The sequence below is a fragment of the Hippopotamus amphibius genome, chromosome 8 (genome assembly GCF_030028045.1).
Source record: "Hippopotamus amphibius kiboko isolate mHipAmp2 chromosome 8, mHipAmp2.hap2, whole genome shotgun sequence".
Taxonomy (NCBI): domain Eukaryota; kingdom Metazoa; phylum Chordata; class Mammalia; order Artiodactyla; family Hippopotamidae; genus Hippopotamus; species Hippopotamus amphibius.
The window spans coordinates 19,257,307-19,280,982 of NC_080193.1; the positions used below are offsets into that span (position 1 = coordinate 19,257,307).

A 23,676-nucleotide genomic window follows, 5' to 3' on the forward strand; every position below is an offset into this window, starting at 1 on the left:
GACTAGGGGAAGGAACTGTACCGGAAATTCAGAAAGAAAAGCTGGAGAGGGCCAAGAAATAGGAGCCGTGGTCCCTAATGGAAGGAGACAGCCAACCTGCAATGATCCCACAGGGAGGAAGCTGCGGAAATAAATACCCCAACCTCTCTCTCCTCCCAGGCCCAGACTGTCGTGCACTTGGCTCCCCTCACTAAACCCTCCCCGCTGTCCACTCTCTGCTCTCCTGGCCCCATGGCCCCCACGGCCGGCCTCCCCACGGCCTGTTGAGCATCTCATATTCCCACTCCCTGAGGCTGTTCGCCCACCAGGGTCTCACGAGGCCTCTTCCGGCACATTTGAAGCCAACAGTTCCCCTCCCACTCACAGACCTAGGACTTCTCCCTCGGGTGGAGTGTGGAAGGCATAAAGGAGAAGCACTTTCTTAAACCAGCCCCCCTCGCAGGAAACGCCAGCTGTGACTACTTCCGCGAAATTAAGCCATTCAGGCCCTTGCTTGAGATTCAGTTTTTGCACCAGCCAGTAATAATTTAGGGATGGGAAATGTCTCTGCACCAATCACCCCCTTCTGATCCAACTCGTCCTTCAGTGTCTTCTATTTCTGTCTTCTGGGTGAGTAGATTCAGGATGAGTGTTTACTTATAAACCATAATTATGGAAATGTATAACTGCTATCATTGACCGACGGGCTGCTATAGAGGTATTTTACAGACAGCCTCTCACAGCAACCTTGTAGGAAAGGCACTGTTAGCCCTTTTTACAGGTGAGTAAACTAAGGCTCAGACTTGCCCACGACCACACAACTAGTAAGTGACCGAGCCAGGCGTCCATCTCCAGGTGCATCTGACCCCAGAGCTCACCCTAGTTGTGCATGAGAATTACCTATGACGCATTTAGAAAGTGCAGATTCCCAGGCCCCACCCACACGTACTGAATCAGAGAATCTTGGGTGGGGGCCCAGGAAACTGTAAATACGTTCCCCAGGTAAAGTGGACGCCACCAGCCTGAGGACTGGTCCTCATGAGGCCACACTGCCTTTCCAGGAAGTGATCTGGCCCTGAGTAGGCAACAATGAACAGCAGTCATTCTCCTCCTCCTCCTCCTCCTCAACTGTACATCACCAACTTAATTACTCGGGGGAGACGGGAGTTGGGAGCAGGGCAGAGTGGAAACAGGAAGTACACGAGGCCTCTCTTACTGACTTAGTGCCTGTCCTTCAGAGAAAGGCCGCGTGTCACTCCTGCGGGACGCCAGATTTATCAGGCCTCCCAGAGCTAAATGACCAAGTACGGAGGAAGGGGAGTTTTTTTTTTTCTCTCTAAACAAAGCGGAACTGAGGGTGACACAGACATCAGGTGTGTGTGTGTGGCTTCCTCCTGTGGTTCCTGTGACGTCCCCATAAGGAAACTGATCCCCTAACTGCTGAGGATGGCTGTCCCCACGTCCCCGTCAGGGTTCTTACTGGTACACTCTCCAGCCTCTGCTCCTCCACTCCAGAAAAATTGCCAATAATTGAAATTCAAGAGGCAGCCTGGTTTGGCCACTAGAGATTAAAAGCAAATGCATCAACACGCTCGCTTTCAAGGAAACCCGTGGCTTCGTCTTACCTCCTTCCTCAGTTCCCTTCTCTGGGAACACAAGCTGGCTGGTAGAAGCGTCTGGCTGGTGGGCAGAAGGTCAACTTGCTAATAAGGCTGAGGTCAGAAGTTGAGCCTCAAAGCAGTTCAGTTCCTTCAGCTTGGTTCTAAGGTCAAAGACAGGCCCCCCAAATTCCTACCACTTGGTCATAAAAGGAAGTGGCCAGAGTGTAGACGGATCAAAACAAAACCATCCCCACTGGTGAAAACAGCCAATCGGGGGAAATGGTGACGGTGGGTGATTCAGTAGCATCTTTGATTTGAGACACCACATCAGAAATGAGCTCACGGCACCTAATCAGTTCCAGAAAGGGACTTTGTTCTCCGGGAGGCAAGGTGGGAGATCAAAGCATTTCTTGCTAATCATCATTTAGCATTCATTACTTAAGTAACCTGAGCCAGACCCAGTGCCGCTCCGGACTTCGCATCCTGACAGCCTCAGTGAGCACCCTTGATCTTTCAACCCAGCCTGCATCAAATTGGGAGGAAGCCGACTGCAAACCTGGGAATCGAGAGACCCTGGGCGGCCCAGGCAGTCAGTCGTTTACTTACTTCCTCCTTTCCTGCTAACTTTTTAACCCCACCAGTCAGGAAATGCATAAATACTCCCCTCCCCCGCCCTCCATCACGTTTCATCGAGTTTCTCAGGCCACAGGGACAAATCTGGGGACGAACACCTTAGATTCACAAGCTATGTGGCCCGAGGCTTCCCAGCCTACCTCCCTGAGTCCCCAGTTTCAGCTACATCATGAAGACAATTCCATCCCCCTCCCAGCCTTGTTGTAAGAATTAAATAAAATCTAAAAACTGTTGCATAGGACTTCCTAGGTGGCTCAGCGGTTAAGAATCCGCCTGCCAATGCAGGGGACATGGGTTCGAACCCTGCTCCAGGAAGATCCCACATGCCATGGAGCAACTAAGCCCGCGTGCCACAACTACTGAGCCTGTGTTCTAAAGCCCATGAGCCACAACTTTGAGCCCATGTGCTGCAACTACTAAAGCCCACGCACCTAGAGCCCGTGCTCCGCAACAAGAAAAGCCACGACAATGAGGAGGCTGCACACCACAACAAAGCGTGGCCCTTGCTCACCGCAACTAGAGAAAGCCCGTGCTCAGCAACAAAGACCCAACACAGCCAATATATAAATAAATAAATAATAATAATAATAATAACAAATAATAAAATAAAAATAAAAACTGTTGCATACATTTAGAAGGAATACCTGGGGGTTCTTGGTTATACTGGCAATAATTTATTTCTAGAACTGATTGGGGGTGGGGGGGGAGAGTCATGGTATTCATTATTACATTATTTATTCCTTTCTGTATAATTTATTATACATGTTATAGGCTCAATTGTGTCCTCCCAAAATCCATATGTTAACGTTTGAACCCCCAGCACCTCAGAATGTGACCGTATTTGGAGATAGGTCTTTAGCGAGGTAACTCAGTTAAAATGGGGTCGTTAGGGTAAGCCTGAATTCAGTATGACTGATGTCCTTACAAGAAGAGATTAGGACGCACACAAAGGGAAGACCGTGTGCAGACACAGAGAGACAACGGCCATCCACAAGTCAAGGAGAGAGTCCTCAGAAGAAATACATTCTGCCAACTGACACCTTGATCTCAGACTTCTGGCCTCCAGAACAGTGAGAAAATTAATCTTCTGTCGTTTAAGCCACTCAGTCTATGGTACTTTGTTATGGCAGCCCTTTCAAATGCATATAATAAACTTCGAATAATTTATAGGAAACAAACTAAAATCAAAAGAAAAAGACTGTGCTTGCATGGCTCTAACCAAAAAGACAGCTAATAGGTGTTGGCGAAGATGTGGAGAAATTGGAACTCTCATAATTGCTGGGGAGGAACAGAAAATACTGCAGCCACTTTGGGAAACAGTCAGGCAGTTCCTCAAAAACTTCAGCGTAGAGTTGCCATCTGACCAGTCAATCTCACACCTAGGTTTCCCACCCAAGAGAAATGAAAACATATGTTCACATAAAAACCTGTGCGTAAATGTTCACAGCATCATCCATCACAACAGCCAAAAAGCAGAAACAGCCCAAATGCCCATCGACAGATGAGTGAATAAATGGACTGTGGTCCATCCATACAATGGAATATTATTTGACCCTATAAAGGCATGAAATACTGTCAGACATACATCTTGGATGAACCTTGAAAACATTCTGCTAAGTGAAAGAAGTCTGTCACAGAAGGCCACATACTGTACAATTCTATTTATATGAAATGTCCAGAATAAGCAAATCCACAGAGACAGAAAGTTTCCAGGGGATGGGGGAGGGGCGGACTTCAGGGGAGGGGAATCTGACTGCTAAAGGGATTTCTTTTAGGGGGTATGAAAATGTTCTAAAATTAGACTGTGGTGATGGTTGCACAACTCTGGATATTTTCAATACACTAAAAACATTTAATTGTACACTTTAAGTGGGAGAACTGTAAGGTATGGGAGTTCTATTTGTTATATTATAAGGTGTTTAAAAAAAAAAAAGCCTGGTACCCACACAAGCATTGTTAAATGTCAAAAGCTCTTACTTCTCCCTCCCACCCACTCTTTCCCAACCAGCCTAAGGGCTCCAATTTCTCCCACCAGTGTTGATAACAGCCATGTGGAACTTGCATATGACCAGTGCTTATAAACCAATCCTCCACGGGAATCTTAAATAAGGGCTACTCCCCCCAGAAGCCAGCTTCCTATTTCCAGGCCTAGGGAGGAAAGGGGGCAGAGCTTCAAAAAAAAAAAAAAAAAAAAAAAAATGCCCAGAAGCCCCTGAAGAGTGGGCTGAGGTTCTCCAGCATGGAAGACAGGGCACATCTGTGGTCCTGAAGTGATTTCCCCCAGAAAGGCTGGTTTGGACCCCTCCATTTATTCTGAGATTACAGTGAGTAGTGGCAACTGTGTTTCTTTAAAAGCCCATGTACTGGGGTCTTTGTAGGTGGCACAGTGGTAAGAATCCACCTGCCAATGCAGGGGACATGGGTTCGATCCCTGCTCCAGGAAAATCCCACATGCCGCAAAGCAACTAAGCACGTGCGCCACAACTATTGAGCCTGCACTTTAGAACCCATGAGCCACAACTATTGAGCCCATGTGCTGCAACTACTGCAGCCCATGCGCCTAGAGCCCGTGCTCCACAACAAGAGAAGCCACGGCAATGAGGTGCCCGTGCACCACAACGAAGAGTAGCCCCCACTCACCACAACTAAAGAAAGCCTGCACACAGCAAAAAAAGACCCAACATGGCCAATTAAATAAATAAATGAACAAACAAATAAATTTATTTTTTTAAAAAAAGCCCATGTACTACAAACCCTAATCCGTGGAGCAATTCCTCAGCTAGGAGGGAAGCGGGCAGCGAGGCAAAGCCACGGTTTCCTCTACAGGTTCAAAGCAGCTGTGGGGCCTGGCTGGGCTATTTCAAGGTGCTATGTCTGCAAGTACAGTTTGTGGTCTGATAAATGACATTTATATTTATTGCCCATGTAGGGGAAAGTCAACTCTAAAACCCCATGCAGGTCCATAGATTGGGGAACTAAAGGCAGAAGATGTGGAGGCAAATCCTTCTCATTCCTATGGCCACCTCAGTTCCCACTAAGCTTCAAAGAGAATTATAACTCAATACCCACCAGCAGTGGGTGACCTTTCCCCATTAACCATTCCACATTTAGGGATATACCCTAATGGGAGTTTCCTGGTGGCCCAGTGATTAGGACTTGGCACTTGCACTGCCATGGCCCTGGGTTCAATCCCTGGTTAGAGAATTAAGATCCCGCAAGCTGTGTGGCATGGTCAGAAAAACAAACAAACAAAAAAATATATACCCTAAGAAGATAATCAAACAAAAGTGAAAAGAATAACCCAGAACGGCGCTGTCCAACAGAAATACAACGTTAGCCACATGTGTACTTCAAAAGGTAAAAAGAAACAGCTGAAATGAATATTAATAATCCATTTTGTTTAATATTATCATTTCAACTAGGGTCTCCAGATTTAGCAAATAAAAATACAGTATGCCCCATTACATTTCAGATAAAGAACAAAAATCTTTTTAGCATAAATATATCCCACATACTATATGGGATATACTTATACTAAAAAATGTATGTTGTTTATCTGAAATTCAAATTTAAATGGGCTTCCTTTTCAAACTCTGGCAAGCCTAAGTTCAATATGCAATCAATATAAAAAGCAAATTGAACTGGTATTGCGCACTGTTCTTTTTTATACTAAGTCTTTGAAATCTGTTATGTATATTATCCTGACCGCACCTCTCAATTTGGGTGTGCCGTATTTCAAGTGCTCAATAGCCACATATGGCTAGTGGTTACACTTTTGGACAGTACAGATCTAGAAAGTTCCTCTCAGTGTCTTTTATAACAGTAAAAAATCAAAAATTAGCCAAATACGCATCAACAGGAAGGCTACTTAGGTTACACTTCCCATGAGTCAGCCCTTGTCGTATGGACGGTGCATGCGTTATCTTGTTTAGTCCTCACAAGGACCATTCAAAGTAGGTACTGGTATAACCTAAGGTTCCTGGAGCTTATATAACTTGCTCAAGAAAGTGGTATAGCCGAGGTAGAGCACTGGTTGAAAGTTTGGTCTCTGCTAGCAATTAGACAGACCTTTGCATCCTCGGCTCTGCCCAAGTAACCTAACAAGTAACTCTGTCATTTTAAGCTTCAGTTTCCTCATCTGTAAAACAAATCACAAGTGTCTATCCCACAGGACTGTTGGAGCCTAAATAAAACAGGGGATGCAGAGGACTAGGGAAGGCAACCTGCCCCTGGTAAGTTCTCATTGATGTCACTACTATTTGTCCCAGTGTCTTTGTCCTTTCCTGTTTGATTAGATTTTTCATGGTGAGCATTAACCCACACCCTTTTTTTGGCCACGGTGCAAGGCATGCAGGATCTTAGTTCCCCAACCAGCACTGAAGACGTGCCTCCTTCAGTGGAAGCGTGGAGTCCTAACCTCTGGACTGCCAGGGAATTCCCCAGCACCAATACACTTAGAAAGAGAAAAAAAGTTACTTTTAAAAGAGAAGAAAACAGGCCGTGAAGCAGCTGGAAGATAAAGGGAAGTAAGGAAATATAGAAAAAAGGAGAGGGGGGAGGAAAGGGAGAAAGTTCACCTAATGACAGGGAAAGCTGAGGCATCACTTCCCCCCCAGTTTTCTGAGTGACCACCAGGGGGCAGTGCCTGCAGTTTCCACAGCTAGGGAAAACGATCCCCTTTAAAAAACGAAAACTTGCAACGAACAATTCATCAACACCATTCATCTTAACTGCGGTGCCCTCTCCCAGGAGACCCCCCTGAAGAGCTGCTGACATTCATCTTACAGGAGATGCGAAAAAGCAGTGGATATGGTCTCCCAGCTGTGGGCAATCTGTGTCTTACCTTTGGAGTCTTCTTTGGCCAAGTGACTACAGGGACCCCAGTGATGGCCAGAGTGGGATCATCGTCTGCATGCTCCTTCAGGACATTCTGTGATCAAACAAAGGAGCCATATTAGCCAAGGGTAGACAGGATGTCTCTGAAGGGGGCTGGAGGCTGGACCTTACCCAGCAAAAGACAGAGTTCTCTGCAGAGTCACTGCCTGTCCCTGCTCCACCAATATCCACACACTCAATAGAAACCAAGTTGCCAGGATTCCCCAGGGTCTGCAAAACATAGAACATCCCCCTCTCCAAAAAAGTTTTTTGAAAGCAAATCACACACCTCCCTACGACTTCCATGAATGTATCGCTCACTGATCATACTTACGACACCAAACATTTGTCCAGAGCACCACGCACTCGCATGAACCCAAGCTCATTTAATCCTTACCAAGTCCTCTGGGAGGGGGCTGGGCAGTGGCGCGACAGATCCTCTAATGTACACAAGTTCAACTACGTACTCAGAGAAACAAACAAAAGCAACCACGAGGTCTCACCTATGAGCTCTGACTCTGGTTTTCCATCGGTCAGCAAGCCATACGTATTCTCATCCTGGTGTGTAAAGATATGTCATTGTTTCTTGCATCAAGGGCCCTAAACACAAGCAGATGCTCAATCTGGCTGGAAGCAGCTTGGAGTCAGCTAGTCAGATGCTGGCAGAAAAATCGACTGTGATGGACGTACTGCCAGACTGTGTGAGGGTCTCCCACATGGCACTTTGTGTTCACTCCTTTGTGGGTGGTTTCAAGGCTTTTCAGGATAATCCTGACTCTACCAGATTTTGGCCTTGCGTGCTGCTAACTTTAGAATCTCATCAAGGTGTACGATGTCACTCCACTGAATTACCCCTAATTTCTCGGTGAGGCAACCAAGGTTCAGAAATGCTCAAAGGACTTGGATGCCGCCTCAGACTGGGAGGGCAGAGCCCCTGAACCCTGCTCTCTGGCACCAGACTTCCTGCCTCCTGACCATGTCACACATGGGTTTTCTGGCAGCATCCACAGCTGGCCATAAAAAAGTGTTTAGGGATGGACACTGACCTATTCGGACCTTGACCATTAATTTCTGGATTGTACAAAAACATTCCTGCAGAGACATTTAAGAACAGAATAAGTTGCACAGCAGCACTTAACAGGAAGAGCAGAAGAGCTCAGAAGATAAATGCAGGTAAACATGATTTTAACTCACTTTCCCTAATCTTCACCAGAAAGAATCCAATTCACTTCTCATTTATTCCAGTTATTTTCCTACTTTTATGATCATCATTTGGTTGCCCAATTTTTCAAAATGTTGGGACTTCTCTGGCGGTCCAGTGGTTAAGATTCCATGCTTCTACTGCAGGGGGCACGGGTCTGATCCCTGGTCAGGGAACTAAGATCCCACAAGCTGTGCAGCAGCAAAAAGTAATAATAATAAAATTAAATTTAGAAGTTTTTAAAAAAATTTTAATTTAAAAAATAGATAAAAATTTAAAATTAAAAAAATGTGCCTATTATCTCAAACCCACCTGAACAACTCTGTCCTTTCCCTATGGAAGGTGGCCAACAGCATGGTGGTCAAGGGTTGGAGCTCTGGGGCTGCCTGGGTTCAATTCTCAGCACGTACAACCTCCTCTAAGTCCCAGAGTCAATGTCAATGATTTATAAACGCTGTTTATAAAACGTCTTGGTTCACTGCTATATCCCCAGCCTCGCATAATGAGTAACCTACAGTAAGCCTCCGGTAAATAACTTAAAAATAAATTAATAAAGCCACAAATCCCCAAAAAGGGACTTTCTACAAAATGCCTAAACCATACACCTTAAATCTGTCAAGGTCAACGAAAAACAAGTAAACTCTGAGAGACTATCATAGCCAAGAGGAGAAAGAATGGGACATTAGGTAAAAATTGAGGAAATGTGAATAAACTAGACTTCAGTGAACAATAATGTATCAATCTTGGTTCCTTAGAAGTAACAAATGCACCATATTCGTGTAGGATGTTAATAACAGGGGAAACTGAGTGTGGGGGGGTATGTGGAACTCTGTACTATCTTTAGAATTTTTCTAAAACTCTAAAACTGTTTTTAAACATAAAGTCTATTAACAAAAAATAATTTTTAAAATGCTGGGACTTCCCTGGTGGCACAGTGGATAAGACACCGCACTCCCAGTGCAGGGGGCCTGGGTCCAATCCCTGGTCAGAGAACTAGATCCCACATACATGCTACAACTAAGAGTTCACATGCCACAATTAAGGAGCCCATGAGCCGCAACTAAGAAGCCCAAATGCTGCAACTAAAGAGGCAGTGAGCTGCAACTAAGATCTGGCGCAACCAAATAAATAAATAAATAAAATTTAAAAAAAAAAAGTCAATCAGACAGTAGAAACAACTGCAATAAAGGAAAACAGGATTCTCAGGCTGCCAATTTTTCTAACACCTATGCAGCATATTTAAAAAGAAATACAAGGGCTTCCCTGGTGGCGCAGTGGCTAAGAATCCGCCTGCCAATGCAGGAGACACGGGTTCGACCCCTGATCCGGGAAGATCCCACATGCCACGGAGCAACTAAGCCCGTGCACCACAACTACTGAGCCTGCACTCTACAGCCCACGAGCCACAACTATTGAGCCCATGTGCCACAACTACTGAAGCCCGTGCACCTGGAGCCCGTGCTCCGCAACAAGAGAAGCCACCGGAGTGAGAAGCCCGCGCACCACAACAAAGAGTAGCCCCCGCTTTCCACAACTAGAGAAAGCCCGTGCGTAGCAACGAAGACCCAACGCAGCCAAAAATAAATAAATAATATAATAAATCTTAAAAAAAAAAAAAAAAAAGAAATACAGTAGACAGGAACCAAGCATACAGACACGATTCAGCTCATGTGTGGAATCCACATGGCGTCTACCAGGCAACCAAAGGCTGGGAGCAGCGGCAATGACCGTGCCTGGAGGGAGGAGTATTTCACCACTGACGTTGTTTAGAATTGCCAGTTCCTGATGATGATAAAAAGCAAAGCAACTTTTGATCAGCTTTGTTCTTTCATGACTGTTTTTATATGAACTGCAGACATGGTGCCCCGCAGGACTTGCATCTGAGTGGGTCACTCCCACGGCCCTCTCCCACCTCGGTCACCACCCGGGGTATTAGGACTAGCCAGGTGAGGGGCAACGGTGAACACCAGGAGGGCAGGCACCACACGTTCTGCTGAATGAACGTATGAGAGCAAGAAGTATTGAGTGCTTGCTCTGCGGTGGGTACTGTCCTAAATATTGCATATCTGTGCTCTCATCCGATCCTCCTGACCACCCTGTGGGATGAACCATCGTCATTTCCAGGGCGCAGATGAGAAAAGCCGGGCTTAGGTGGTGGAGGGAACCATCCAAGACCACTCAGCCAATAAGGGGTGGAGACGCCTCCACTCCAGGACCCGAGCTTTTTAACCGTGGCATTAACCAGCCCATCTCCGAACAAAAGGGCGGGGAGCCATGTTCCCAGCCACACAGTTCACCACAGCCCCACGGGGGCCTTCCCTGGCAGTCCCGGGGTTAAGACTTCGCCTTCCAGCCCAGGGGGTGCGGGTTCAATCCCTGGTTGGTGAGCTACCATCCCACATGCCTCCCGGCCAAAAAACCAAAACATAAAACAGAAGCAATAGTGTAACAAATTCAATAAAGACTTTACAAATGGTCCACATCAAAAAAAATCTTCAGGGGGCTTCCCTGGTGGCGCAGTGGTTAAGAATCCGCCTGCCAATGCAGGGGACACGGGTTCGAGCCCTGCTCCGGGAAGATCCCACATGCCACGGAACAACTAAGCCGATGCACCACAACTACCGAGCCTGTGCTCTAGAGCCCACGAGCCACAACTATTGAGCCCGTGTGCCACAACTACTGAAGCCCAAGTGTCTAGAGCACGTGCTCCGCAACGAGAGAAGCCACCACACGGAGAAGCCTGTGCACTGCAACCAAGAGTAGTCCCCACTCGCCACGCATGGCAACAAAGACCCAACACAGCCAATAAATTAGTTAATTTTTTAAAAATCTTAAAAAAAAAAAAAAAAGCCAAACAGTAGAAACAACCCAAGTGTCCATCGATGGATGAATGGATAAATAATATGTATAATATACATACCATGGAATATTATTCAGCCTGAAAAAGGAAGGAAATTCTGTCACAGGCTGTATCGGGGTGAATCTGGAGGGCATTACGTCAAGTAAAATAACCCTGACACAAAAGGACAAGTACTATATGATTCCACTTATATCAGGCACCTAAAGCAGTAAATTCATATAAGCAGAAAGTAGAAGGGTGGTTGCCAGGGGCTGGGGGAGGGCAAAAATGGGGAGTTATTATTGACTGGATATGGACGGGATTTTCTTGGGTTATTTTCTCTCTTTTTTAATTTTTTTTTGTTTTTCTGGATAGAGTTTTAGTTTGGGAAGATGAAACCGTTCTGGAGATGGATGGTGATGGCTGCACAACAATATGAACGTATTTAATGCCACTGAACTGAACACTTACAAATGGTTAAAATGATAAACGGAAGGAGTGAGGCAAAGCAGTCCCTCCCTAATGAATGGATTCAGAGGCTCTAGAGAGTACAATTTGGGGGCATACTATCTCACTAGTTAAACTTCTGCTGTTATGCCTGGGGCAACACTAGATCTAGAGTCACAAGATCTGGGTTCAGGTTCTACAATTTACAACCTGTGTGACCTCAGGTAAGCCACAGCTTCCTACTGTGCGGCCTCAGGGTGGAACCGTGACATCTACACCTTGACTGTACGCTATGAAGCTGAGTGTGATTTTACTACCATTCTTAGGAACATTTGTTGAGTGCTTGCTCTGGACATTAAAATAATCCTATCTGTGGGGAGGGGTTGATGCTCCCCATTTCACTAAAGCAGAAACTCAAATTCGGAGGTTCAGTGATATAGTTCAAGGTTACACAGCTGAGAAGTTAGTGGAACCTGACATTGACCTGGTCCACCTGACGACAAGCCTAAGGAGTAACACTGGCTGTCACTCCTCAGGAAGCCTCAGGAAACCATGCTAGCAACCTCTTGAGCTGATCCCTACCCCACTATTAAAAAGATACCTAAGGGACTTCCCTGGTGGTCCAATGCAGGGGACGCAGATTCGATCCCTGGTCAGGGAGCTAAGATCCCACATGCTGTGGGGCAACTAAGCCCGCAGGCCACAACTATGGAGCCTGCGCCTCAACAAAAGAGCCCGAGTGCTGCAACTAAGACCTGACGCAGCCCAAAATAATAAATAAATAAAATATTAAAATATTTAATTTTATTAAAACGTTAAAAAAAAAAAGACACCTAAGAGACAATCTGGGCTCATATTTACCATTCAACTCACAAATGCTGAAGTTAATCACCTATTCCTTGCAAATCAGAGAGGGAATTAATTCAGCCACTAATACCTTTATAAAAAGTATTTTTTAAACATTCCCCTCAATCACAGAAGAGGCTCGCATGACCAACTGCACAGGAATGAAACTTTGTTGACATTGCGTGGTTCTTAATAACCCAGAGGAATTTAACACCTTCCTCCACAATACATCAGGGTTTGCTTTTTTCTAAAAATAATGTTTCCTGCCCCACCTCCCATCATTAAAAAAAAAAGCTTTTCAGGAAGATGCTCCATGTTTAGCCAAAGCTATACATATATACATCTATACCTCACCCTATGGTTGTGGGGCAGAAGACTTCCACAGGATTTTCTGCTCCCTTATCCCAATCTCAAACTCTGGGCTGGGGGTGACAAACTCAAATGCCTTTAGGAACCAGTCACAGAAAGTGGAAAATATAAATGGACTTGAGCGACAGAGAAGTGCGGCCTGTGGCAAACTAGAGACCACATGCTCTGTTTAAAGACGACAAACGGGGCTTCCTAGGTGGCGCTGTGGTTAAGAATCCACCAGCCAAAGCAGGGGACATGGGTTCGAGCCCTGCTCCAGGAAGGTTCCACATGCCGTGGAGCAACTAAGCCCGTGTGCCACAACTACTGAGCCTGTGCTTTAGAGTAGTCCCCACTGGCCACAACTAGAGAAAGCCCATGTGCAGCAACGAAAACCCAACACAGCCAATAAATAAATAAATAAATTTATAAAAAATAAAAAAGACAGCAAATGCTTCTCAATTTCAACCTACTAACCTCCTGTGGGAATGAAAGCCCCACCAGATCTCTGATTTTTCAGAAGAAACCAAAGATCCAGAGTTTTACTTGAAATCTCTCCAATTTCAAGCGTTGGCAACTGACTGAAAATTTAAAAAAAACAAACAAACAAAAAAAAACACTGTGAGCCAAATATATCTATAGCCTGGCTTGGGTCATGGGTGACCAGTTTACAAACGCTGTTTTGGATATGATTGAAAATAATGCCCACTCGCCTTGGTTTGCATTGAGTTTCCTTCTGAATTGTGTCAAGATTTCCTGTCATTTCAGTATCAGAGCTGGAGTCAGTAACTCACGAGCGTTGAAATAATGCCTCTTTAGAGATATGTCTGGTTACAAAACTATTACTGAAAGTCTAAGTATTATTAATAATTAATACATGATAAATAATAATTAAAATTAAAGAGATCTCCCCAAGTATCCTTGAGTCTGGGCGCTCATACACAAATCTCCTGAAGGAAGCAGTTCCCCTCCCTGTGTGGCTATCAGTGGCCACCAGGGGGAGCTCTGGGCCCCGTCCCTCAGGGAAGTATTTTCATTTGTTTGTGACAGGCTGCAGGAAGAGGAGATTACTCTAATTGGAGATTTTCTCTCTGAGAAATAAATTGTGCTGAAGGGAATCATGTCACTGGCTTCCCTGGGCTCTACTAGAATTTATACAGTCCCTGGGGCTCTAGGAAGCCTGGATGCCTGTACCAGCCCAGCACTCTTTGGGTTACACCATATATGCCTTCTAAGTAGGAAAGCACAGGACAGGCTTTCTAGAAGAGAAAAGACTGGGGCCACCAGGCCCCTTCTGCTGGAAACTGGCCTGGTTTTGACCTAACAAGGTAACCACAGACAATGGATGTTCTGGGCCTCTGCTCCCCCTTATGCCAACTTCTCTCAAAGAGCTTAATTAGTTAACAATGGATTCAGGCCCCACTGCTCCCCAGAATGGGGCGTTAATAATTAGAAACTCCATCTATAACTGTGACTAAAAATACCAACACTGGGCTTCCTAGGTGGCGCAGTGGTTGAGAATCCGCCTGCCAACACAGGGGACACGGGTTCGATCTCTGCTCCAGGAAGATCCCACATGCCGCGGAGCAACTAAGCCCGTGCGCCACAGCTACTGAGCCTGCGCTTTAGAGCCCATGAGCCACAACTATTGAGCCCATGTTCTCCAACTACTGAAGCCCACGCGCCTAGAGCCCGTGCTCCGCAACAAGAGAAGCCATGGCAACGCACACCACAACAGAGTAGCCCCCACTCACCGCAACTAAAAAGAAAGCCAGCGCACAGCAAAAAAGACCCAACACAGCCAATAAAATAAATAAATAAATTTATTAAAAAAAAAAAAAAAAACAACACTGTGACAGAGGCAGGTCTCAGGAAAGAATCACCAACCACCTGCCAGCAGAGGGAGAGTAACATGGCATGCAGCAGCTCGGGCTGCCATTGTGGGGAACCCAGCAGTCTTGGGGTCCCTCCTAGTCCTAGGTAAGGACCCCTGCATCCAGGCATCAATGCACCTTGGGTCTCCCAAGATCCCTCCCTCCACTCCAGCCCAAGCATCTTGTGTATGCCTGTAAAAACCCAGCTGTGCTGGGTTGAACTGTGTCCCTCAAAAAGCTATGTTCGGGGCTTCCTAGGTAGTGCAGTGGTTAAGAATTCACCTGCCAATGCAGGGGACACGGGTTCGATCCCTGCTCCAGGAAGATCCCACATGCCGTGGAGCACCTAAGCCTGTGTGCCACAACTATTGAGCCTGTGCTCTAGAGCCCATGGGCCATAACTATTGAGCCCATGTGTTGCAGCTACTGAAGCCCACGCACCTAGAGCCCGTGCTCCACAACAAGAAAAGCCACGGCAATGAGGAGCCCGCACACCACAACGAAGGGTAGCCCCCACTCACTGCAACTAAAGAAAGCCCATGCACAGCAAAAAAAGACCCAACACGGCCAATAAAATGAATAAATAAATAAATTTATTTATTTAAAAAAGAAAAAAGAAAAAAAAGCTATGTTCAAGGAATTCCCTGGTGGTCCAGTGGAGTCTGCTTTCACTGCTAAGGGTTCAACTCCCAGTCTGGGAACTAAGATTCCACAAGCCACACGGCGTACGCCGAAGAAAAAGATTTAAAAAAAAAAGCTAAGTTCAAGTCCTAATCCCTGGTACCTGTGAATGTGATCTTATCTGGAAAAAAAAAAAAAAGGCTTTGCAAATATAATTAATTAAGGATCACAAGATGAAATGATCCTGGATTTAGGGTGGACCCTAAATCCAACGACTGATGTCTTTATGACAGAAATGAGAGGGAGATGTGAACAGACATAAGGAAGAAGCCCATGGAAAGACAAAGGCACAGACTGGAGTGACACAGCCACAAGCCAAGGAATACCAGGAACCACCAAGAGCTGGAAGAGCAAGCAAGGATCCTCCCCAGAGCCTTCCAAGGGAGCACAGCCCTGCCAACACCTTGATCTGCGACTTCTGGCCTCTGGAACTGTTAGAGAATAAATTTCTGTTGTTTTAATCCAAAAGTTTGTGGTCATTTGTTACGGCGACCCCAGGAAACTAATACCCCACACTGACCATAGTGCATCATGATTGAAAGCTTACTAGTGGGACTTCCCTGGTGGTCCAATGGATAAGACTCCGCGCTCCCAACGCAGGGGGCCCGGGTTTGATCCCTGGTTGGGGAACTAGATCCCACATGCATGCCGCAACTAAGAGTTCGCATGCCGCAACTAAGAGTTCGCATGCCGCAACTAAGAAGCCCGCATGCCACAACTAAAGCTCCTGCATGCTGCAACCAAGACCCGTTGCAACCAAAATAAATAAATAAGTACATAAATATTTTTTAAAAAAAGCAAAAGCTTATTAGCTACATGATTTGGGCAAGTCACCACATCTCTCTGAGTCTGTTTCCCATCTAAGAAATGGAATAATAACCTCCCCCACCTTGCCAGGATGATAATGCATGGAAGGTATTTGGCATGTGGAAAATGCTCAACAAATGTTAGCTGATCCCTTTTAGCTTATACCATATTTCCTGTTGGGATACACTGTCACCATTCTCTGTTTGCAGAATTCTTCCATTTAACAAGTTCTAAGCATAGGGGAAAAATTTTAAGTTTATTTAGTTTGCAAGGGCAGTTTAAAAGCTGATTTAGCTGCATAACTAGTGGAGATAAAAATGAGATTCAGGGACCCAGAAGTCAAGTTTTAGGCTAAAAGGAACCCCAAGTGGCATGGATCAACCTACCCATTTTTCAAGTCTAGGGTTTGCACAGGTATCTAGAACTCAGATCTCTGGCCCCTCACTGCCCTCCTTTGTCCTCCTGAGGGGGTACCAGAAGCAGACTCAGAATACAATGACTTGTTTGGCTCCTTAGGTGACACGCCTGTCTCATTCATGTCTGTATCAACGCTCTACCCACTCACGGCCCAGCCAAAATACCAAACACGCGGCTCAATATTACATGCAGCCCCCAGCAGAAGAGCTTCAATGACTATCGGAGGCCTGACCCCTTGGATAGGCTGAATCTGGTTGTTCCCTGTTTTCTATGCTCTGGGTCATCTTCAGGGTGTGAGCAAGCCAGGCTGCAGCCCTCCCACTGGCTTCCCGCCTTTTGGCTCCTCTGAAGCAGGCGGGCTGTGATGATTTTTAAAACGGTGACAGTGCTGGAGGTCTGGGCTCTACACCTCACTGTTTTGCGAAAGAGCAAGACCCAAGGAAGGGCACCTTAGATAAGCAAGCGTGTTCTGGGGTCGGGACCTGACGACCCCAATGGAGAAAAGCTGTACACACCTTCCTCTCACAGCCATGGGTTTCACAGACTCTCCCACTTGACCCTAAATGGACCTGTTCTCATTCCACGGTGTCTGAAATAATAATAGTAATATCAGCTCTAGCTCACTGAGCGCCTGAAGGCCCTGTGCTAAGGCTTTCTTTACACGTGTCATCTCACTAAATTCGATCAGGCATGATTCTACTGCATTCCCCCAAAGCAGTCAGCTGGTTAATGGATGGTGCAGGGAAGTCAGCCTGGCTTTAGAAACTTTGGTCTTTTTTTTTTTTTTTGAACTTTTGGTCTTAAAAAATAACACCTGTTTGGGTGAGGTACTCTTAATTTAGATTATTTCCTATTTGGGTTTTGATGAAAGAACAATACAACTGATCTCCCTTTTAGTGTTTAAAAAAAAAAAGTAACACACAAAAGCATTGGCCCCTCATTCTCTCTTCCAGCCCCTCAATTCCATTCTGCCCCACAATCCTATGCGGCCCCATAATTCTATGCAGTCCCATAATTCCATGCAGTCCCATAATTCCATGCGGCCCCATAATTCCATACAGACCCACAATTCCATGTGGCCCCATAATTCCATGCAGACCCACAATTCCATCAGTCCCATAATTCTGTGAGGCCCCATAATTCCATGCAATAAGAAAGGTGGTTGTCTAAAGTGAGCAGGCATTTCCACCCCAAGCTGACACTCTGGCAGCCAGGGGAGCATGGAATCATAGGAAAGAGAGCCTGGCATTATCTTAATTAACAAGGACAGCTGCAGAATCACCTTGTAAAAGCGTATCTGACAAAGACCCTCCCACTCCCTATCCCAGTGGTCACTGGGCACTTAGGCCCAAGCCTTCACAAGCTTGTAATGCATCTGGTTATTTTCAAGTCATTTACAACTGATTACAGGAATGGCCACAAGCCCTCCTTCCCTCCCATAAGGGGCCTCAGCTCTCTCGCTGAGTTCAAGCTGAAAGTATAGACTCCTCTAGGAGGGACAGCATGGAGGGCAACTCCCATCTTGCTATGAATTACTTTGTCCACCGATTGATTAATGGTTGCCAATCCAAGAGATAAACAGGGAAAAAGACAATGCAATGAATTGAATAGTGTGCCCTTCAAAATTCAAGTGCATCTGGAACCTCAGAATGTGACCCTATCGGGAAATGGGTCATACCAGATTCGAGTGGGCCCTAGTCCACAGACTGATGTCCTTTTGAGAAGAGAAGACACACAGACACACACAGAGAAGACAGACTGCCAGTGTGAAGAGACTGGAGGGATGTAGCTACAAGCCAATGAGCTCCAAGGACTGCCAGCAACCAAGAAAAGCTGGAAGAGACAAGGAAATATCCTCCCCTAGAGCCTTCAGAGCAAGCATGGCCTTAACTTCAGGCTTCTAGCTTCCAGAATTGTGAGACAATAAATTTCTGTTGTTGGGATTTCCTAGGTGGCGCAGTGGTTAAGAATAAGTCTGTCAGTGCAGGGGACACGGGTTCGATCCCTGGGCCAGGAAGATTCCACATGCCTTGGAGCAACTAAGCCTGTGTGCCACAACTACTGAGCCTGCGCTCTAGACCCTGTGAACCACAACTACTGAGACCGTGTGCCACAACTCCTGAAGCCCTTGCACCTAGAGCCCATGCTCCATAAGAAGAGAAGCCACCACAATGAGGAGCCCACGCACCACAATGGAGAGCAGCCCCGCTCGCCACAACTAGATAAAGCCCCTGTGCAGCAGTGAAGACCCAATGCAGCCAATAAGTAAAATCAATCAATTAATAAATTTTAAAAAAATAATAAAATAAATTTCTGTTGTTTTATGCAAGTTTGTGGTACTTTGTTACAGCAGCTTTAGGAAACTAATACAAATGGTAATCGTTAACCTAAAACAGGGATGAGGGAAGCTGAAAGGTGGGGAAAGAGCATGGGAAGGATGAGGAGCTGGTCAAAGCCAGCCTGACTCTCCTTTGCCTGTTACCTAAGAATAGATAATTTTTCTCCAAGGGATTACTAGGAGAGCTAAGTGTTCATTACCTCATTGTCCCACAAAATAATTCAGTGACCTAGGTCCCTGTTATTATCCCCATTTTACAGTGAGAATACTCAAGATTTCAATCAGTTACACACTTCAGAATGGCCAACGAACCACAGAATCTGGCCCCTGGAAAGACAAAGCACATTTAGTCTAATATCCTAGATTTACATACAGGTAAACAGAAAGATGGTGTGACTTGCCCAAGGCCACACAGCAAATAGCTAAGAACAGAAACCAAAATTGAATTCAAGCATCTCGTGTCCTGATTTCTTGTTTTTCCAATTATGCACAGACCAATATGCTGCACCCCCAGTAGAATAACTGTCTTAGAAGGGAGTCACTGAAGTCACCTCAATGCCAAATCCCAAAGGGTTCCTTTCACAAGGATGGGAAAAGAAATGGCTTTCTTAGATTTTTAAAAGATGGTAGCATCTCCTTTCCTGTCAAAAAGCAAAAAAGTAGGATGATAATTTTGACTTGAATCTAAATCAAGACCCACCCCCACCCCCAGTCAAGTTTTCAAGGTCCAACTGAGCTCACTTGGTCTTGTTTAAATCATAGGGTCACTGAGGTACTCTCATTAGCATGTCTACAAGGAAAAAATCAACTTTCAAAAATCCTGCCCACAAAAAAGACTAAGCTAGACCTATAGAAACAGACACAAAAAAGGAAGCTTTAAGGAACAAAAGTAAGTATGAACTAATTTTTTAATTTATATAGGGACTTCCCTGGTAGTGCACTGATTAAGAATCAGCTGTCCAATGCAGGGGATATGGGTTCGATCCCTGGTCAGGGAACTAAGATCCTACATGCCATGGGGCAACTAAGCCCACATGCCACAGCTACTGAGCCCAAGTGCTCTGAAGCCCACATGCCACAACTAGAGAAACCCACATGCCACAACGAAGACCCAGCACAGCCAAAAGAAAAAAAAAAAAAAACTAACCTTAAAAAAAATAAATATATTTCAAAAAAATCATTTATATATGTTTGTATATGTAGGAGTAAGGGGAAAGCTCTGGAAGTGCTTTCAGTAAGTGATTAACAGAGGTTATTCTCCAGGATGTAAGAATTGAGGAAGGGGACGTTTTCTATCCTCTAGCCTATAATGTTTAATTTTTTTTTATGCTGATCATTTAACACCATTGCACTTAAAACTTTTTTTTTTTTTTGGCCACACAGTGCAGTCTGCAGGATCTCAGCTCCCCAACCAGGGGCTGAACCCGGACCACGGCAGTGAAAGCCCAGAATCCTAACCACTAGACCACCAGGGAACTCCCTACACTTAAAACTCTTATATAGATGAAATATCCAGTGTAAATAAATCCATAAAGACAGAAAGCAGACTGGGGGGGAGGAGGAAATGGAGACTGACTGCTGATGGGCACAAGGTTCTGCCTGAGATGATGAAAAAGGTCTGAATTAGACAGAGGTGGTGGCTGCACAATATTGTGAATATACTTAATACCATTAAATCACACACTTTGGTTACAATGGTCAATGTTTCTTTCTTGAAGATTGTAAATGGTAATCTAGTAAGTACAATTAATTAACTAATGAAAATGGTAAATGTTGTATATATTTTATCACAATTAAAAAACATACATTATAAATGAAAGGAAAAAAAATGGGTTTTTGATAAAAGCTAAAACCTAGCCATCTGGAGACTGACGTAACTTTGGGGACAGTCTCTAATCCCAGGGGCTCTGGTTACCACGAGCCACCATTAGCAGCAGTCTCTGAGGTCCCAGAGAAAGAAAAGGAAAGAAGACCTCATCTTTTTGCAACACAAGCCAAAGATCATAACTGATTAACCATCAAGGGGGAACCACCACTGGTGAGAAACACAAATCACTCAGTGGTAGTGGGAGGAGAAGGCATTGGCTAAGAATTCTGTCTTGAACCCACATTCCTGAGCTGATCTTTATTTCTCAGCCAGTGCAAAAGAAACCCCAACATCTGAGACGAGAGAACAAAGAGACCTAATGAAAAAGACCTATGTGAAAGGAAAGATCTGTTTTGTAGGGATATCCACCACAGAGTTCTTTTAGCTGGCAATTTCCCAGAGTTATAAGACTTTAATTTCATGGCACCTGTAGGGGATACACCTGCTATATAAAGTAAGACATACCTGGATTAATGATCCTGTCCACCAGCTCTCTCTGCTGCTGGTACCTGTTAAGCGACATGATTGGGCCTCGGGTGTCACTCTTGGTAGACCTCAAGAGTTCAGCCCCTGATCACTGAGCACCTCTAGGGCAGCAGAACAGTCTTAATATTTCTATATCCGAGGGCCTGACACAATGTGTTCTGAACGAACAAATGTACAAATGAACTAATTAACAAGTCCTGGGCGGAGTCTGCAGCCATCAAAGAAGAGACTTAAATTCAGTTTCTAACCCCAGTGGGCAACTGGAGTCACTTAAGCATTAGACATTGGAAAAGGAAGCCCAACTATCTCTGAGGCCTCCTACCAAAAAGCCTTCCCGATGCCAAGACAGGAGGCAGTTCCACGTAGTGATGTCCACACAGGCACTCTGAAGGCTGCATCCCAGCCCTACTATCTACCTGCTCCGTCACCTCGGGCATGGCCCTTAACCTCTCGGAGCCTACTCTGTCATTAGTTAAGCGCAGATAATAAGGGTACCAACCGCTTGCCTAGCACTGCTACCTGGCCGGTAGCAAGTTTGCAACAAATGTCACGACTACCACAAGACAAGGCCTCCCAGTGTATTTCCTGTTTCTTAAGCACACTTCACGTTTGTACTCTGCCCAGAACAGCCTTCCCCATCCGGAGAACTCTAAGGCCCAACTCAAATTCCCTCTGCGTAACTCCCCCAGAGCCCTGGCCCCTGGTGTGGCCAACGAGTGTCCCCTCACACCACTCCCATGCCCTGGGTACACACTGTGGCAGTCGATACCCTGTCTCCTGATTTTTTTTTTTCTTTGTTGGCCGCACCACACAGCTTGAGGGATCTTAGGTCCCTAGCCAGGGACTGAACCCTGGCCGCTGCAGTGAAAGCACCAAGTCCTAACCACTGAACCGCCAGGGAATTCCCTCCTGCTTTCTTTACCTGCCTGCTTCCCATTCCCCATGGCCAGCACAGCTGGTGCTCAATGAGTTTGCTCAATAATCAGGCTCTACTTGGAGACCTCTGAATCCTGGGTGGCCAGGTGGCCCACCTCAGCTGGCTACCTAGAGGACAACCAGGATGTACAACCTGCTCACATGACACAGAAGCATGGTCCAGGGGAAGTCAGCACAGAGCAGTGAGTCTTCCTGATCAGGAAGGAGAAGGCTGTCCCCCAGCCCAACAACAGCACTACTGGTGCGCTGTAGGCAGTAACACCTACTGCCCTTGAAGCCTCAGATTTTCAACAAGTCCTGAGAGAGAGTTCATTGCCAACTGCAAAGCCAGCTTCCACCATGAGATCCCCCTGCAAGTCTCAACAGTGGCCTCTGCTCGGACATCCCAGATGGGCTTGCTTAGACCAGAGGCCCCTCTCCACGCAAGGACATACCCCCAGGACAGTCTGCACTAAGCCCCTCGGAGCTGAGCTGCCCTCAGGAACCTGCTTGTTGAACAGCATCTGCCTGGTCCTCCTCAGCTGCCCAGCCCGAGGTGACCCCCCTACCCACCTTCACACCCTCCAGGAGTGCCTGGGGGTCCTCGATGCCCTCGGGGACACACTTCTTGTTCTCCGGGAGGGATTCAAGTTTCTCCACCAGAGCTTTCAGGCCCTTCAGTTCAAACTCAGTGAGATGGGTCCATCTGGCAGAGACCTCGGTGGCAGGAGAGCCAGTGGGAGTCTTGGGGTAGTCTACAGGCATCGTGGCGGACTTCACACTGTCTTCTGACTCATTCGACAAAGTCCTTTTGAGGAACCGCATGGCAGGGGCTTTGGGCTTCTTCCCAGGGGCCTCCTGGTCCTCGGAGGGGGTGCTGGTGGGTGAGGCAGGGCCATCGGTGGATGGTTTGGGCGTCTTATCTGCACCCTCCTCCTCTTCCTCGTCCTCCTCCTCTTCCTTCTCCTCCTGGGGCTGCTGCTCACAGGACTCCTCCTCCATCTCCAGCCAAGAATCTGATGAGAAGCCGTCTATGCTGGGCTTTCTTGGGGCATCTACAGAGGGTGGGGGGCGGGGCGAAGGATGTCACAAGAAAGACCAAGATGAATGCCCCAAACTCCCTGCTGGAAGTCCCCGGAACCCCCCACTTCCTACGCCTCCCCTTTACTCTGCAGATTGAGCTTCTTTTGACAATTCTAATGGCCTCTGCCTCCCTCAGGCTCTTGAAAGGCTGGAGTCCGTCAGAGCTCTGCCTTTCCTCAGCTGTGTGTACCCAGACAGGTTGCCTCACCTCTCTGAACACACCTGGTACTGTATTTTTCAATGTATAAAAAATAAGGCAAAAAAAGAGCACGTATTATATGATCCCATTCATATGAAATGTCCAGAACAGGAGGAAATCTATAGAGAATGAAAATCAATTGGTGGTGGCTTAGGGCTGAGGGCATGGGTGTGGGGTGAGAGGAGGAGGTGGTAGTTCAAGGGTACAGAGTTCCTTCTGGGATGATGAAAATGTCCTAAA

General features: G+C 46.1%; 1 protein-coding gene across 12 annotated transcripts in view; it reads right to left on the bottom strand.

The window, feature by feature from the left end:
• The window catches only part of KDM2B (lysine demethylase 2B), a 120,050-nt gene that overhangs the window by 40,168 nt on the left and 56,206 nt on the right, over window positions 1–23,676 (bottom strand). For all 12 annotated transcript variants that reach the window (XM_057743780.1, XM_057743789.1, XM_057743779.1 and 9 more), the window contains 2 exons: window positions 22,728–23,209; window positions 7,057–7,143 (listed from right to left, as the gene is read on the bottom strand). In XM_057743780.1, the coding sequence (XP_057599763.1) occupies window positions 7,057–7,143; window positions 22,728–23,209 (569 nt within the window). The remainder of the gene's footprint in view (window positions 1–7,056; window positions 7,144–22,727; window positions 23,210–23,676) is intronic.